Below are 16,140 nucleotides of genomic sequence, written 5' to 3'. Positions count from 1 at the left end.
TACGAGTAATTGCTGTTCTGCACATCTACGTACCCTTTGTACTCCCGTACTCTGCAGTACTCCGCCCTTGATCTCTCATTCATTCTAACGGAAGTCGCTCTCATAGCTGTGTCTCTAGTCGACTCTCGCCGGCTCCCCCGCTCGTCTTCCAACACCGCGGTGCAATATAAAAGGGCGAATATTGCTACGTACTCGTATACGAACCTGACCACGGTCACCTAGACGTTATCTCCACTTGACTGCCGGGCCAGCACAAATGGATACCGGTGCCTTCACCCGCGCCGAGGCCGGCAGTAGCGAAGGCGGCGTGGCAGGGGCTTATTTCCGCAATGCGACCGCACCGCGTGTCGACACCGACGCCGTCATCTACGAGTCCATCGCCACCGCGCACCCGGGTGTGCCCATCACGACGGTCCCGGAGTGGAGCTGTAACTTGCGAGCCTACGCCGCGGCAGGGCATGGCGTGCTCGAGACAGTCGAGGCACAATCCCCGTCATCGGCATCGTCCTCGACGCCGTCAGCAGCGGACCCTAAGTCAGACGCCAAACACATCTGGCCGTCGACGCTGCGATGGACCGTGTATCTACCGCCCATGAGGCGACTCGACGGCGGCGAGGGTGTCGTGGCCGACGAAGTCTTCTTCGAGACCTGCACCTACACGTGGGAGGGGTTCACGTTCCTGGTCTACTTCGCCGAGGGCCGCGACGGGACCTTGCCCTACCCCCAGGTGCGCAACCAGTATATCCTGGGCGATCCGGCCGGGGCGCGGGCCCTTGTCGCGAGCGCGGGACGGTGGGAGTCTGTGCTGCACGACGAGATCTGGGTGTTCAACCAGGGCTACTGGCAGAAGGATCCGTTCCTGTACAGCAGCATCCTGAAGTCGCGGTGGGAGGACGTCATCCTCGACGACGACCTCAAGACGGATCTCGTCGACACGGTGGAACGCTTCTTCGACACGCGCGACGTCTACGATCGCCTGCGCGTGCCGTGGAAGCGGGGCGTCATCTTCTACGGGCCGCCCGGCAACGGCAAGACCATCTCGATCAAAGCCACTATGCATACGCTGTACAAGCGGGATCCGCCGGTGCCGACGCTCTACGTCAAGTCGCTCGTCGGCTTCGTGCCCCCGGAATTTAGCATCGAGAGCATCTTCAGGAAAGCCCGCCAGGAGGCTCCCTGCTACTTGGTTTTCGAGGACCTGGACTCCCTGGTGACGGACCAGGTGCGCTCCTTCTTCCTCAACGCCGTGGACGGACTGTCGGAGAACGAGGGCATCTTCATGGTGGGGAGCACGAACCACCTGGAGCGCCTGGACCCGGGCATCGCCAAGCGGCCCTCGCGCTTCGATCGCAAGTATTTGTTTCCGGACCCGGACTTCAATCAGCGCGTCAAGTACTGTCACTTTTGGCAGCGCAAGTTGAGCGACAACAAGGATATCGAGTTTCCGGACGAGATTTGCGGCGCGGCCGCCAAGATCACCGATGGGTTCAGCTTTGCATACATCCAGGAGGCGTTTGTGAGTGCTCTGTTGGAGATTGCGCGGGAGAAGGATACGGCTAGGCAAAACGTGCGACGAGAGATGGAAGACGTGCAGGAGAAATGGGAGCTGTTGGAGCTGGGATGTAGCGCGGAGACGACGGCCAAGGACAAACATCTGGAGGACTATATCTTGTGGAGGAAGTTGGAGCATCAGATTGAGATGTTGAGGAAGGAGCTTTCGAAAGAGAAGCGTGGCACGGCATGATTGTGCCCTTGGAAGATTGATATGCTTGCTCGGATGGAGCAGCTCGAAACATGTAATGCAAGACTTGTCCGTCTGAGGATCTTGGGAAAGGGGAGGAGCGGCGTCCTTGGTGACTTGTTCAAATACTTTCATACAGCCTGTGTATTCTTGCGTATCTATAGCGGTGCTACCACTGCCGGCAGCGGACATTTTCCGTATTTTCTCCGGAGCATTGCACATGGCGAGATGAACAGTGACTAAAGCGTAGGCTGCAGGAATGGTTGAGCATGTTATGAGGCTATGTGGAGGGGAAGGAAGAGATCATTCTGAAGCGAGAGCTCGCGAGGGAGAGGTGACGTTCGCAGTTTTTGCAAGGACAACCTGTAGAAAGTCATTGGCCAGATTTGGTGATGGAGACTGCCTTGTGCTTAACAGCGAGAGGAAGGCAACTCACCTACACTTGTTGAAGCGGCCGACGTTCGGTTCCCATCGCTGTCTCATGCGCTGTGGGATGAGGAGAGAAAAGCAATTGCGCTCGTATCATTCAGCAACTCCCACGCCGTAATCATGCGCTTGACCGTAGATACTCCACCGTATGAGAGCGCATGGCAGCCAAGACCACGACCTCCACCGGTTCCTATCACGACATTCTGGTCGTCCAATCACGCCCTCCGCGGACTTTCTTCATGCTAAGCAACGCAACAGGGCCATCCACATGCAACACAACACTTCAACAAACAGCCGTGAGAGACTGATAATCGCACACAATGCCGCCCGTGCCTGTGCGGGTGATGTCGAGTTTCACAACGACGATCGGTAACCGGTATGGCTGATATGGCGCCCACGTCGTCGCGCAAGTCCAAGACAACCTGTATGCAATGTCGTGCGAGAAAGGTGAGGGGAGAACTTGATGGGCTTCATCAGCCGCTGAACCGTGATGCTACAGGTGCGATGCGACGGGCGTCCCAACTGCTGCCGCAATTGCGAGCGCCTGAGGTTCGAATGTTCCTTTCAACCGAGAGAGTCTGGAACCACCGGCGACGCCGTCTCAGGCGACCAGCCGCTGGTCCAGCTGGAGCGGAGACGTGGCGTTCGTGCCTGTACAGAATGTCGATCGCAGAAGATCAAGTGTGGCGGCGAGACCCCCGCCTGTGCTAACTGTCTGCGACGCAATCGGCCTTGCGTGTAACCGGTCCTGAAGCGGACACACCGGACGCCGCACGCCTCAAACTTGCCGTCGCCGAGTACCTCGCAAAGATCCGAACCTCAGCAACAACTCCTGTCTCCGTCAGGGCAACCAGCGGCGGAGTTGGAGCAGAGTCTGCTGTCCAGCGACGGCGCTTTGCCTGGCCGAGACGAAGTCACCTCGCTCATTGAGGCTTATTTCGAGCACATCTACGCGCTGCCGTGGTATGCATTTCTGCATGAACGCTCGGTGATGCAAAGGTATCGCGAAGGTAAGATCGAGGAATGCCTGACGCTTGCTATCTGCGCCGTCACCGTCCAACGCCTGCACATTGAGCCCTACGCTCGCGGGCTGAGTGCCAAGTGGGCCCAGAAGTCCGAGGACATCCTGCTACAGTACCTGGAGAGCCCCTCGACTTCTCGACTTCAGGCCCTCATCTTGATAGTGCGGTACAGGGTCGAGGTGGGCCACTTCTCGCGGGCCTTCATGCTGGCTGCCCTTGCTGGCAGATCGGCCGTGGCGCTTCGACTGAATTACGAACGTCCTGAGTTGCGCTTCTTGGCGCAAGAAGTCCGCCGTCGGTTGATGTGGTCATGTTTTGCCCTGGATGGGAATTTCTCTGTCGGTCTCCGCGAGTTCGAGACGTGCCCACCAGAGCACGTCTATCTTCAACTTCCGTGTCCAGAAACAGCCTTTGAGGAAGATGCCCCGGTAGCGACGGCACCTCTTCGAGCAACCTCTTTTGACAAGCCTGAGCGCATGGGGACGTATGCTGCATGTATCCGGCTAGCGGCCATAAGGACAGACATTATGAGGTAGGGCGCTCAATTCACTGTGTGATTTCACGCTCATCGATGCAGGTTGACACGCCGGCTGGCTGCTTCCTTCGTCCCACCCGACGAGCTCATGCATATTGTGCGACGATTTGAAGACGAATTACAACATCTCTACCGCAGCCTTGCCGACTCTGACCGATACAATCCCAAGATTTTCTCCTACTGCGCACGGCCAGCCCGTATTCTGATGGTGCACGAGTGCTGGCATCAAGCCTACACCGACCTTTACCGCATATTCCTGACTGGCTATAGAGAAGCTGCACCTCCCTCGGCGATGGAAGGTATCCCTCGCGAAGAGATTCTCCGGAGACGCACACTATGCCTGAACCATGCCCTCTCAATTGTTCAAATCTTTGCAGCCTTCTCGGAGCAGTGCAATGTCCAGACTATCGACTTCGACACAGCCATCTGCGCATATCACAGCGCCCGGATCATCCTTTTCAACGCCCAGACGGATGTTGTGACACAAAGTCTGAGCATGCCCGCCGCCTTGGAAAAGGCCGCCTTCTGCCAATCGATCATGAATCGCTACTTTCGTGATTCTCCTGTGGTGGAGCCGATGAAGAGGGAACTCGAGCTGCTTATCGCGCGACACTCATCTGAAAGCAGCGCCAACCCCGGCATACAAGTGCCTCCGCCCGAAGAGGTTCTGGAAGGCCACCTGTCGAGGCTCGCGGACGAGGCTCGAACTCGACAGAGACTTGCCATTCACAGTTTGATCGGCAGAGCAGATTTTGTAGATGACAGCAACGAGGTTACAAGTCCCGCACCACCGGGCGAGTATCCGTCGGCGACTGTCAACGCCGGGGCAAGACCGCAACGGCAGCGGTCGATACGAAACAATCCCAACGTCAAGGTCGCGCCCCAAGTTCTTCGTTCTCACAGCCTGCTGGGAGCCGCTCATGCCGCGCAGCCCAAACAAGCCAACCAAGGCGTTGAGCCTGTGATTAACGAGCCGACGAATTATGCACAGGAAGACCAGAATCAGTGGCTCGATGGTATGCGATTGGCCTTTAACCCATGGATGGGTTGGCCCGAAACTCTGGAAACATATGGATTCACCCAAGACCTTGATGATGACTATTTCTGACCTTCACATGCGCTAATGACCTTCCTGAAACTATGCTCGGGCCCCTCTCTATGGACGATCTGCCGACACCAGCGCTAAATGCAAGTTTGACGACACACAGACCTTTGTCCAAGACGGCGGCGTGGCTACTCACACCGTGGTTTCTACCTCTGGTAGTTTCTCTGCCTTGTTGAACAAGAACATCAGAGCGACGATGAGCTTGCCGACACCCGAGAGCAAGACCGCCGTTGCCGAGCCCGCACTCCGATAGATGCCTGCGCCGAAGAAGGCTCCCGCTACAATGGCGGCGAGGAAGCTGACTCGGCGATTTCGAGGTCGATTCTTCGCAGCGAAGAGGTTGGGATCGACCAATAGATCTACCCAAGCCGCTGTTGCCATGGCTGTACTGATCTCAGTGATGGCCAGAGCTCTGGAGAGGACGACCTGGCTACCGGCTGCGAACGCCAGCAGTCCGATGACAATCATAGTCCTTCCGCTTTCCAGATCGACCCCGTATACGTACTGAATGGCAGCGGCGATGAAGACAAGTATCGACTGGACGAGGTTGCAGAAGACGATCCAAAGACGCGACCGTGGCCCTATTATATGTCCCACTTGACCCGTCACCCACCCTGCAGCAAGAAAGAATCCCAGGGCGACCCCGATGTTTTGTGTCACAAACAGTTCGCCGGTCACCTCGGGCAACAGCACCGCCATTGCCAGCATGACTGTGTTTCCTGTCTGATTGGAGGCGAAGCAGTGGTAGTCGGGGAACGTTGTGGCATCTTGGATACCGGTACAAAAAGTGAGGATCAGGAGCTCGGTTTCGGCGAGAAGATTGACTCGGATCTGGCCTGTCAAGTGCCGTTTGACGCGCTGGTGGACTGCTTTCTCTTGTGCCGCCTCCTTGGACGGACTGAGCTCTCGCTGATGGCCCGCCACCTTCTTGTCGGATGGAGGGTTCTGGTCGTCAGTCGTTGGGGCCATGATGCCGATATTGGATGGCAAGGATGTTTCACGAGAGGGATGGATTGAAACGTTTTTGGGGGACGAATGCTGAAGAGTTGAAAAAGCACGACTGCTGCAAGCAAACGAAGAACTCACCGGCCTTTTGAGAAAATCGCGCACCCATCCACGGCCACGCCTTCCAGTGAGCCCCTTCGGAACCACATCGCCGGCGACCCATCACTCTGCGCGGGCCGGCTCCGACCAAACTCCAAGGCCGTTGGTGGGGAATGCTGCCGACAGTCAAGAGGGCAGACTTGACGTCGCAGCCGTCATTTACACGACGAATACCGCACGAGTCATGCTTCAATACGCAGCCTCGCCGCGGCTGGCAAATCAGAGCAGCGACCGACTGCCGCTCCGAAGAGCGAACATTGCCACACAAAGGATGACTTCGCCCGGAGCGGCTCAAGGCATCTCACAGGCAAGGTCGCCGACTCCCTCATCCGACTACCGAGGGTTTGAACCGATTGCCGTAGCGTCGGTAGAGATTGACTTCAACAACAATCCCGAGTTCCATGATTCGATTGTTCCAAGGCCATGGCTGACTTGATCCGTGGCTGCCACCTGATACGCAAAGACTCTGACAAACTTTGGGCCTTGATTCTATCGGTGGGGGCGGCTAAACATTAGCTAGATACTCGATCATGGCTCGACCTTTAGATGAGAGAGCGCTTCACACCCTTTGAGCGAAGGGCTTGGTCGCGCACATCGCCCCGATGATCTCTTGCAAGAGCCAACAGGACTGATTACGGGCAACAAGCCATCGCTCGATCCCTATGACTTCACTTTATCAAGATGATGCGCGCAACGAACGCCTCTGTCAGTTTGACGCTGAGCATGCTGCCAGGGTTTTCCATGAATTTCTCCCGCGCTCCTTTCCACTCACACCGCCCGCCCTCTATTTGTCTGGCGCATGTACTTGTTTATGTCGCTAGGCTAAACATATCGATCGCATGAGTGGATACTGTGTTCGGAGTACTCGTACTGCGGACAGCACACTTTGACTGCGTGGATTGAGCCCAGCCCCACAGCCAGCAGCCACTTGCCTCGAAAATGCACCAGCCAGAAGGAAAAACGATGCTGTGCGTCCTCTACTGTAGCATGGAGATACCCAAAAGGGGCCTCGAAAACCCCCCCTGAGCTTTTCTCTTTCCCAACCATCATGAACGCACACACGGAAGCGCACAAACGAGGATTTGCGACACGAGGAAACCAATGGTACCATTAATTGTTTGCTTCAGCTTCGGCTTCAGCTTCACCGCGTACAGAGTACAGCAGCGGACCTGGTTCCTGCAGGGATTGCGTGGCAACGTTGCCCATTTATAATTTCGACCGCACCGCACAATCTAAAATATCACAGCATGCCATCGCCCGATACGGAACGTGTCGGTCTGGACAGGATTTTGCGTACTTGCCCAGTACTGAGTTACAGGATTGCAGAGAATCCACCACCACCACCACCACCCCACCTTGCCTTGGGCAGCAGACCTTTTCAGCAGCGCCCACCTTACTCGTACCAGTGGACAGCAGACCTTTCCACCAGAACCATGCAGGCAGGGCACTTCCCCCTTCCCAGTCTCGGTCTCAGCATGAATGGACTAATACGCCGTACTGTAAAGAGATTATTTTCATCCGAGCGAGCAGCCGAGCAGTCGAGCAGTCGAGCAGTCGCCCATGGCTCGCTCGCCAGACACAGTACAGTCTTACGTACACAGTCCACAGTAGTAATATGTGTAAAACGGAAATGTGACATGTGACTCGTGAGCACAACGCCCCGAAGAGATCGGGGACCGGGACGGGGACAGGGAGGGGACTTTACTACCAGAAGCGGTTCCAATAATTACACAGTATTCGTACTCCGCAAGCAGCGAGGGAGCGAGGGAAGGGATGGACAGGACTTTCGTCACCTCCCTCGTGTGTGCCTCGCCTCGGAAGATGCGTGCCACCACTCATTTTTTGGCCACGGCGTCAGCGGCGAGGACACCCGCCTACGGTTTTGTAATGACATATGGAGCCTCGCCCGCCCATCGATACCCGAGCCCGGTCAACCGAGTCATGGTGGTCATGGGTGGTCATGGGTGGTCAAGGTCAGCGGTGGGACGACCACCCAGCCAGCAGCAGCCCAAGTGATGGGTGCCGAGTCAACTCGCGTGAGGTCTTTCCCAAAGGGCGCTCGTTGGTGTTCGCTGGTGTAGCCGACCTGTTCGTGCTCAGTCTAATCAGTCCTTCCTCTGCAGTGTGGCAATGGTATATCAGGTACTTGACCCACAAGTCAGAAACAGCCGAGCCGGGCCTAGGTACCTATTCTTCGCCTTCACATCGGGTGTACTGGGTAATTAGATACTGAAGGCGGTGTTGGAAGTGGAATGCCGCTGCATCTGCTTTCAAGTAGGATGGTCGTGTGCCTTTTGAAAAACTTCAATGCCCGCAGTGTCCAATCCTGAGGGATAACGACTCTTCTCGTGGTCTCGTTCGTTTCCTGAGATGACGAACCATCATGGATTGGTTCTACGCCGACGCCTACGCCTTTGCTAACGCTCAATGCGGAACCGCCGAGGGCCATCACCACTGGGGGCGCAAGTGTCTTGTAAACACGGAGGCGACTCACTCACACCACTGACACCAGGAGAGAATGTGATCCGCGCTGGGAGGATTGAGTCTGCCTCGGCCTCCCCTCCACGCCCTCAATTGCTTCCCGCTTGCCTTTGCCTTCTGACCCATCTCTTTGCGTCACCATCCCACTCCGTTATGACCCTCCGTTACGATTACACTCCTCGTAAAGACCGTCATGATTACACTCCTCATAAAGGCCCTCGAACTCATCGTCTTTCTCGTGGAGCGAGATGCCGGATATCCCCGTAGTAGATATCTCAGGTAGCGTCCTGCCACCCAGCCTGCTCTGCCGTGGTTGATCGCCTCGACCGGCCGTCGTCGCGGCTGACGTCCATGGTGGTTCACGGCTCGTGTACGCAGAGTGGTGAGTCGTCCTCGCAGACGATATGCCTAATCATACGTTCCCACAATACTTTTACGTCGTCGGCGGCCTTTCTCTGGATCGCTAAGAGCTGGTCCAATCCGACTGATCGTTGCCTCAAGGAACTCTCTCGTCCAGTAACAGAGGCTCCGTTTCGGGTTCGTGTTGCCAACGAGGTATCTTGCCCTGGCTCAATCGGGATTTGAGACCACTCAGATTAAGTAGCTTCGGGACACGCGCAAGCCGCGGAAGACGCGGAAGCCAGTGTATTCGTCGATAGCAGAGAATGAAGCCGGCAAAGCCGGACGCGAAGACGGCGACGCCGAACAGAAAGATGAGCGTCGACCAGAGGAACCCCTAAACCTGGGTTAGCATGGAAGATGGGACGCTCAGGATGTGGAGTCGCTTCGGTCGGAAACTTACGAGTGACGAGGGAGGGGCCTTGACGACGGCCGAATATGCCATTGCAGTCCTCGCAGAGTCCAGCGCCGCGATCCTCACAAAGCCACCGACCTTGTCGAGTCCGAAACTCGTCTCGAACCCATCACGCTCCAACTCTTGGATCGTCACAAACTCGTTGTCGTGCGCGTCCTGGGAGCCCGCCCCCTCCAATCTCCAGCTTGACACTTCGGTCGCGCCGTTCCAACTTACGTAGATTCTCCCGCTCTTCACCTTGACGTCCGGCACCGTGTTGGGCCGTCCGACCCACGGCCTCTTGAACACGCGGTATGATTTGACCAGGCCGAAATCGAGGATCTCAAAGGCGATGTGTGGCGCGAAGTGGGCGCTGCAGAGCACCTGGCCGTCGGGCGCGTATTCGATGTAGGTGGGCGAGTTGCCGAAGCCGACCAAGACGTTGCCGCTTTCCGCGATGACCTGGACGGAGCCCTGCGAGACGTTGAGGATCTCGTCCGGGTGGACGAAGGTCTGCACCACGCTGGCCGTCATGTTCTCCAGGTCGAGTTTGATGATCATGCCCTTGCTCTGGCTGGAGGGGTTGTGAAAGACGTTGTTGGCGTGGTTGTCAAAGAGCGAGATGGTGTTGTTGCCCTGCCACCTCACGTGGTGCTGCCAGGCAAAGTCGGTGGCGCCGTTCAAATCGCGAAAGTCATTGTGCTTGCCGCCGAGCTGCCACAGGATCTCGCCCGTCTTGCCGCTGATGCACACCACCGCGTGCATGTACCGCGCCGAGATGATGTAGTCGCCCGACTCGAGCTTGTCGACGCTGTTCAGGTGGAAGAAGTCAAAGGCGTCCTTCTTAGACGTCCCATACCCGTCCTTACGGTTCGGGCTACTGAACACGTCGAGCATGCTGACATGGTCGGTGGCGCGCCATTCGAACACCAGATCGCCCGTCTCGATGTCGATTTCCTGGAACAAGCCGTCTTGGATCCAGCAGCTCTTGCCGAGCCCTAATTGCGTGCAGTCGACCTTGTGCTTGTGGTAGATGGTGATGAGCGCCGTGCCTTGTGGGGTGATCTGAAATTCATGCGAGTCTCCCTTGTAGCCCTTTCCATGTGGGTATATTCTATAGGCCACCTCGTAGGAAGAGTTAAGCTATCACCGGAGTTAGGTTGACAATTCCAGAACAAGAGGCTGAATTGCACATACCATCACATAAGAGATTCTCGGATGCTTTGCATAAGCATTGATCTCGTCGTCGTCGTGATCTCCCTGGTTCTTATCCTTATCCTTATCCTTATTCTTACCCTTGCCCTTGCCCTTGTCCTTGTCCTTGTTCTTATGCTTCTGATTCTTATGCCTATGCTTGTTCTTCTTGACTTTGGTCCAAAACGTCAAATAATCCTCCCCTTTGTACTTCTGCACATTCAAATTGATGACCTGCTCGAAGTCGTCATTGCCCGCCCATATCAAGTTGCCGCGCGCGTCCAGCATCGTGGGCCCACGGGCTTTGCCCTGGACAGACGGCCCCCGCGGCGTGAGAAGCAAGTTTCCATCATTGCAGCGCGAATCCCACCGCGTGATCTTCGGCTTGGGCGCTTCAAAGTCGACTGAGTGGAATCGATGCCGCGGGTAGATGCCCTGCAGACCGAGATCGTACGCGTTGAACTCGAAGCCCGTGACACCATTACCACCGCCGAGCCAAGACCCGGGGAGGGCGAGCGCCGCGACCAGTAGCGCCGAGCAAGGTGATTTCATGGCGATGGCGACGACGTCGGGGTCAACGCGAGGGCAAAGGAGAGCCTAGCAACTAAACGTACAGAGGCGAAGATACAAGAGAAATGAGTACAAGAATGAGAAAGAGTACAGACAAAGGAAACCACAAACCACATGTACGACCACAATCACGGCCTCGGCAAACACAGCACAATCACAGTTCCGCACCGCACAACACCACGGCGTCGGATACGGGGTCCTGAGTACTGGGTTCCAGCCCCAACGGAAGATCCGGAAGCTAAGGTACCAAGCGAGATACGTACTGTGTACGCAAAGGGCGGGAGAGGGGCTGTTTCTCGACCCCAGTATGCCTCCTGTGTAGACAGGACGAGCGGGGACATACAATGGGACTGTCAAGGAGACCAATCTTTGTGTTTTCTGCTTCGGTTGCCCTCGATAGCGCTCCGTTGCGTCCAGTGTCCATTGCATTAGGCGCGTGGTGAGACGAGGCCACGCTCCCCTGCGTGCTAGCAAGTGTCGAGCGTGGAAAGTGGGTCGAACGATCAACGCAAAGGCAGCGAACCCGAGTTGGGAGGCAGAACGAACGGACCGGTGGTTTCGACGATCCGAGGCTGCGGAGATGCAAATGTCAGCCTTACATTAGAGCTCTGTGCTTGCAAAGCATCAGAGAGGTAAATGGCTCGTTCTGAGTAGGAGATACCCAGTAGCGCCGAGTGAGTCGTGTGTGTTGTGCACTGTGTGCTGTGCAGTCCTGGTGCCGGTGCCGATGCCGAATACCAGATCAGACCAGTCAGCTCGATTGCACCAGGCTGAATGTGCACAGGCTCCGTACGGGTAACACAGTGGGTAAGATAATCAAGAGACAAGGACCCGCGATTGCTTTGACAGCTGGCGAGTAATGATTGATTAGATTCTGTGTTGTCGGCCTGACTTAGCTACCGAGCGAGAGGCGAGATGAGAGTGAGTGGTGAGTGAGATGTGAGTGAGGGTGAAATGAGAGAGACGTCAGACGTGAGACACGGCGACCACCTCCACATGGGGCTAAGCATTCGTACCGAACAATCAAGCAATCCAACTTCTGCCCATGCAATTGGTGCTTAGCAATGCGGGTTTTGTGGAGTGCGCATAAATGTCTTGCTTGGCCGTGACACTTCGGCATTGCCCGGAACACCAGCACGAGACACCTTACTGTAGAGGGTAGGGGTAGGCATGTACAGTCCCGAGTACGGAGGATGGACGCAGTAACTGGCCCTGATCATCCGCCTTGCACGGAGAAGGCGCGCCTCAATCGGGGAAACGGCACGAGTGTCGAAGGCAGCCAGGCAGCTCAGCTGCTCAGGTCAGCGTGAATCCTGTGATTACCGCTACAACGCGCAAACGTGCACATCTCGGAAAAAGACACTGGGATGCATCCGGACGGAACCTTGCGACAAGCCAGCAGCCAGCAGGCAGCAGGCAGCCTTGCTTCTTGCGTCCTCGTACTCCGTCGTGTGCACCGTAACCACGCCTTCAGGTGTCGTTCGGCAATGAAATTCTTTATGTGTCGTGGTCTCGATCTGATTGCGACTGTGATCCTGTAATTAATCAACCTACGGGTCCCAGTCTCCTCTCAAGGGTTGCCCGTTCGTTTGTGCACTGCATTCCTTGCCATGAACGGTACGAGTACTGTACACGCTGGTATTGTTGATCGTTCCTGCATATTCATGTATTGTGCCCTGATTCTCCTTCGACCTTCCTCGGTGCACCTTCAGATTCCTCTCGTACTCACATCCACCGTAGGGTCCGAGTATCGTCCGCCACAGCTAATGTCATCTCGCCCGCTTGAGCTCAGCTGTCTTCGAGCCGACTCCTGCATCTTCTACTGTACTTCATCCTCATCAGTCCGTGGAAACAGTCCCAGCTACAGATGGATGTTTGTGGGCAAAGAGTGACGCTACTATCCATGTCGATATCCTTTTGTTCGTGCCATATGTGTGCCTCTCTCTCCGCAGAGATTTTAGGGGGACACCCACTGTCCTGTGTTCCCTGGCCGCTATCCTACAGTACCATATAGATACCTTACCGGCAGACCCGTATACCCTGAGCATAGCATAAATACAGTTCATGGTCCCACGCCACAATGCCGCCAACGCCACGCCTGCTTTGGTACATTGTCCATTTCCAAATTCCATGCTGCAGATTCCCACAGGTCCAAGTCCCGAGTTCACAGTCCCGGTTCAAGATCCAGAATCCAGAATCCAAATTCCAAGCTGTCCTGCGAATTACCGTACCAGATACCCATATTAGTACAGTCCCGGCACCGATAACGCCAATGACAACGATAACGACATAGGGAAAAAAAAGGAAGCCACAATGCATGTCACATCGTACGCAGCATATGTAGCATGACATGACATGACACTCCTTTCAGCAGGTAAGTAGGCAGGTAAGCAACCTTAAAATCACCCGGTAAACTTGCTCCGGGAACGAAGTCGGGCCCCGTAGAAATATAATCCATACATGCCGCCGATGCCGATGACGCTCAGGCCAGCGACGAGGGTGACGCCCTTGTCGATGCCCAGGTTCGTGTACATCTGGCGTGAAAACTGGACAAAGGCGGCCGCGACGAGGGATCTGGCGCAGTCGTTGGCCGCGAAGAGGGAGGCGACGTAGCGGGGGTAGGAGAGCGGGACGTCTGATGGTGTTTGTTAGCATGTAGGTCGTAAGATATTGACCGTAGAAGGAGAAATTGAGAGAGAGAGAGAGAGATTGTAGAAGGGTACAGTAGCGCCACGCTAAAGGAGATGGAGTCATGTCAAGTCAAAGGCAGGGAAAGGGAATGAGCCAAGTCAAGTATAGAAAAAGACCGCACTCACAGCAGATCAAAGCCTGAAAGATGAAAAAAGTCGAAAAGGCAAAGATGAAGATCCCGGTGGTGGGAACAATCCAGTGGATCGAGGACTTGGCTGTCCAGGCGAAGAGGAGCAATCCGATGGGAGGACCCCAGACGCCGAAAAGTCCAGGGAGAAGCCACTTCTCCTGCGCGATGGGTTCGCCGTGATCCTGGTGATGGGCTCGGGCGCGCGGGATGAAGAAGTAGGTGATGTAGACGAAGTAGATGACTAGGCCACACACGCAGCCGACAGTAAGAGACGTGAATATCAAGCCCATGCTGCCTAGCGACATGCGGTATGTACCCAGATACACGAGCGGGAAGGCTTCGAAGAAGGAGTAGTACGTCGCATAGACGATGGAGCCGTAGACACAGGCGTACAGGATCGCGGGGTCTTTCACGGTAATCTCAAGGGGCTTGTTGAGCGCTTCGTGGAGCATCTTGCCGAAGGCGAGAGGCTTGACTTCCGAGGGCGCTTTGTAGGCGTTGTTGCCGGTGGTCTTCCGGAGGCGTTTTGCGCGATTGAGGAGGATCGTCTGGGGAGAGGTTTCCGGGAGAAAAGGGAGGAAGAAGAGCACGATGCCGCCCATGATGACGGCCTCGTAAAGCGGCCATCGCCAGTTAGTGTCGACGGCGTAGCCGGCCATAAGAGGCCCGAAGGCTGGGCCGCAGTACATGGCGGCCACCCACCAGATGTAGCCGTATGGGGCGCTGTACATGTCGTAGACATCTTCGATGGAGGCGGCACCACTGGCGAGACACGGGCTGCCAAACCAGCCCTGCAGAAACCGAAGGACGATGATGCCGGGAAAGGTGTCGACGCACGCTAGGCCGATCGAAACGACGAAGAAGGCGATGAATGAGTAGAGGTACGGTGGATTCCGTCCTATGCTCGGGACTTCGCTCAGAGGTGAGAAGAACATGGGACCGATTCCATCTAGACACCTTTATTAGCAATCGACTCAAGCATCGGCAACCACGAAGTACTTACAGCCAACCACGTACATCGACAGACCTAGACTGGCGACGACGACAGAGACGTCATATTTCTGTACGATGAAGCCGGCGGTGGGCGTGATGATCGACGCGGTGCAGTAGACCACAAAGGTGTAGACGTTGATGATGGTGACGGTCCAAGCCTTCTTCATGCTGGACCAGTTCCGCGGGTTCTCCAGGTCGCCTTCGGAGAACGAGACGACGATGGGTTCTGCCAGCCCCTTCTGGGACATGGCGCTCGAGAGTTCATCCGGCGGAGTCGACAATCGGAGGGAGACGGTCGGGAGATTCTTCTCGATGTCCTTCTCTGCGTCGGGCGCAGGGAGTTGCTCCTCGGATACGAATGGTAGGCTGGGCAGCTCGAAGCCGGTCACCTCCTCTGGGTAGTAGAGCCAGGACTTGAGGCCGACCAGACGCAGAAATTGGCCGGCGGGTGTGTCTCTGATGGCTGCCATGTCAACAATGGTGGTGAGGGAGCTGGAGGCGTGGTGAGATCGGGGAGCTGGGTCTTCGGTCGACCCTGCTGCCATCTTTATGAAGACGGCCACTGCCAGAGAGCAGGCCAGGCTTCATGGACCCGGATACCCCTCCGCATGGTTGAAGGGAGCTCGTTCATGCCTGCAACCTCCCGGTCCGTTTGCAAGGCTGGCCGATGGACCTGCAATCGAAACTGGGCGGGACTGACAACTATCGCGTCGGAGGGGAGGTCGAATCGAGGCAACATGGCGCCATGTTCGGTCGGTTATTGGATCGAGCACAACGTGTCTGGAGCTAAACGGCTCCCGAAATTGTCCATGGCAGCCATGTCGAGCGATGGCGTCTGTGCCATGCGGCTGATATCGATAAGATTGTCGAACCTATCTCATTGGCGTGCAGAGCCATGGGTGCAACTCCTCGGCTGAGGCTGCCGGGGAGATGTGGCTTGCTGAGAGCTGACGAGCCCAGGAACATGGGGACAGTGGACTCGGGCAGGATGAGAAATCCATCTCGAGAATGCCGGGTTTACAGGGTTTGTCCTAGCTGGCTCAGAGCCGAATGAAGGACTTTCAGCATCAGCGCAAACTGGCATTGTGAGTTCCTCGATCATGGCGCGGAATGACACAAAGTACATACCTAGTTACCGTCAGTATCGGTGTCGGATCTGAGCTGTCACAATCGAATGCGCGTCGTTGCTGCTCTCGGCACGTCCGGGACTGTTTGACTGCATGGAATCAGAATTCGATCATCTGCCCGTCTCGCTGCGGTGTTGAGCGCCATGCAAATTTCCACATCGCCGCCCGCGTTCGACGCGTCATTCTGCCCTTGCAAAAAGTACGTACAGTACGAACCCTCCCTCC

At 56.2% G+C, this 16,140-nt stretch overlaps 5 protein-coding genes across 5 annotated transcripts; 2 read left to right on the top strand and 3 right to left on the bottom strand.

Moving 5' to 3' along the window:
- Positions 1 to 256: 256 nt before the first annotated feature.
- G647_00863 (uncharacterized protein) lies at positions 257 to 1,744 on the top strand (the record flags this gene model as incomplete). Its single annotated transcript, XM_008724266.1, has 1 exon — positions 257 to 1,744. One exon carries the CDS (start codon positions 257 to 259, stop codon positions 1,742 to 1,744), a length of 1,488 nt encoding a protein of 495 aa, XP_008722488.1.
- Positions 1,745 to 2,548: 804 nt separating this feature from the next.
- Positions 2,549 to 4,835, top strand: G647_00862 (uncharacterized protein; the record flags this gene model as incomplete). Its single annotated transcript, XM_008724265.1, has 3 exons — positions 2,549 to 2,617; positions 2,925 to 3,724; positions 3,770 to 4,835. 3 exons carry the CDS (start codon positions 2,549 to 2,551, stop codon positions 4,833 to 4,835), a joined length of 1,935 nt encoding a protein of 644 aa, XP_008722487.1.
- Positions 4,836 to 4,964: 129 nt separating this feature from the next.
- G647_00861 (uncharacterized protein) lies at positions 4,965 to 5,801 on the bottom strand (the record flags this gene model as incomplete). The annotated part of the gene is made up of 1 exon (XM_008724264.1): positions 4,965 to 5,801. The coding sequence occupies one exon, from the start codon at positions 5,799 to 5,801 to the stop codon at positions 4,965 to 4,967; it is 837 nt and encodes a 278-aa protein (XP_008722486.1).
- Positions 5,802 to 8,913: 3,112 nt separating this feature from the next.
- On the bottom strand, positions 8,914 to 10,956 carry G647_00860 (uncharacterized protein; the record flags this gene model as incomplete). Its single annotated transcript, XM_008724263.1, has 3 exons — positions 8,914 to 9,153; positions 9,220 to 10,353; positions 10,408 to 10,956. The coding sequence occupies 3 exons, from the start codon at positions 10,954 to 10,956 to the stop codon at positions 8,914 to 8,916; spliced, it is 1,923 nt and encodes a 640-aa protein (XP_008722485.1).
- A 2,420-nt stretch (positions 10,957 to 13,376) lies between these two features.
- G647_00859 (uncharacterized protein) lies at positions 13,377 to 15,333 on the bottom strand (the record flags this gene model as incomplete). The annotated part of the gene is made up of 3 exons (XM_008724262.1): positions 13,377 to 13,609; positions 13,791 to 14,744; positions 14,799 to 15,333. The coding sequence occupies 3 exons, from the start codon at positions 15,331 to 15,333 to the stop codon at positions 13,377 to 13,379; spliced, it is 1,722 nt and encodes a 573-aa protein (XP_008722484.1).
- Positions 15,334 to 16,140: the final 807 nt, after the last annotated feature.

The sequence above is a fragment of the Cladophialophora carrionii genome, assembly GCF_000365165.1.
Source record: "Cladophialophora carrionii CBS 160.54 unplaced genomic scaffold supercont1.1, whole genome shotgun sequence".
NCBI classification, from domain to species: domain Eukaryota; kingdom Fungi; phylum Ascomycota; class Eurotiomycetes; order Chaetothyriales; family Herpotrichiellaceae; genus Cladophialophora; species Cladophialophora carrionii.
The sequence above is the reverse complement of the archived record's forward strand: the minus strand, read 5'-3'. Positions and strand labels throughout refer to the sequence as shown.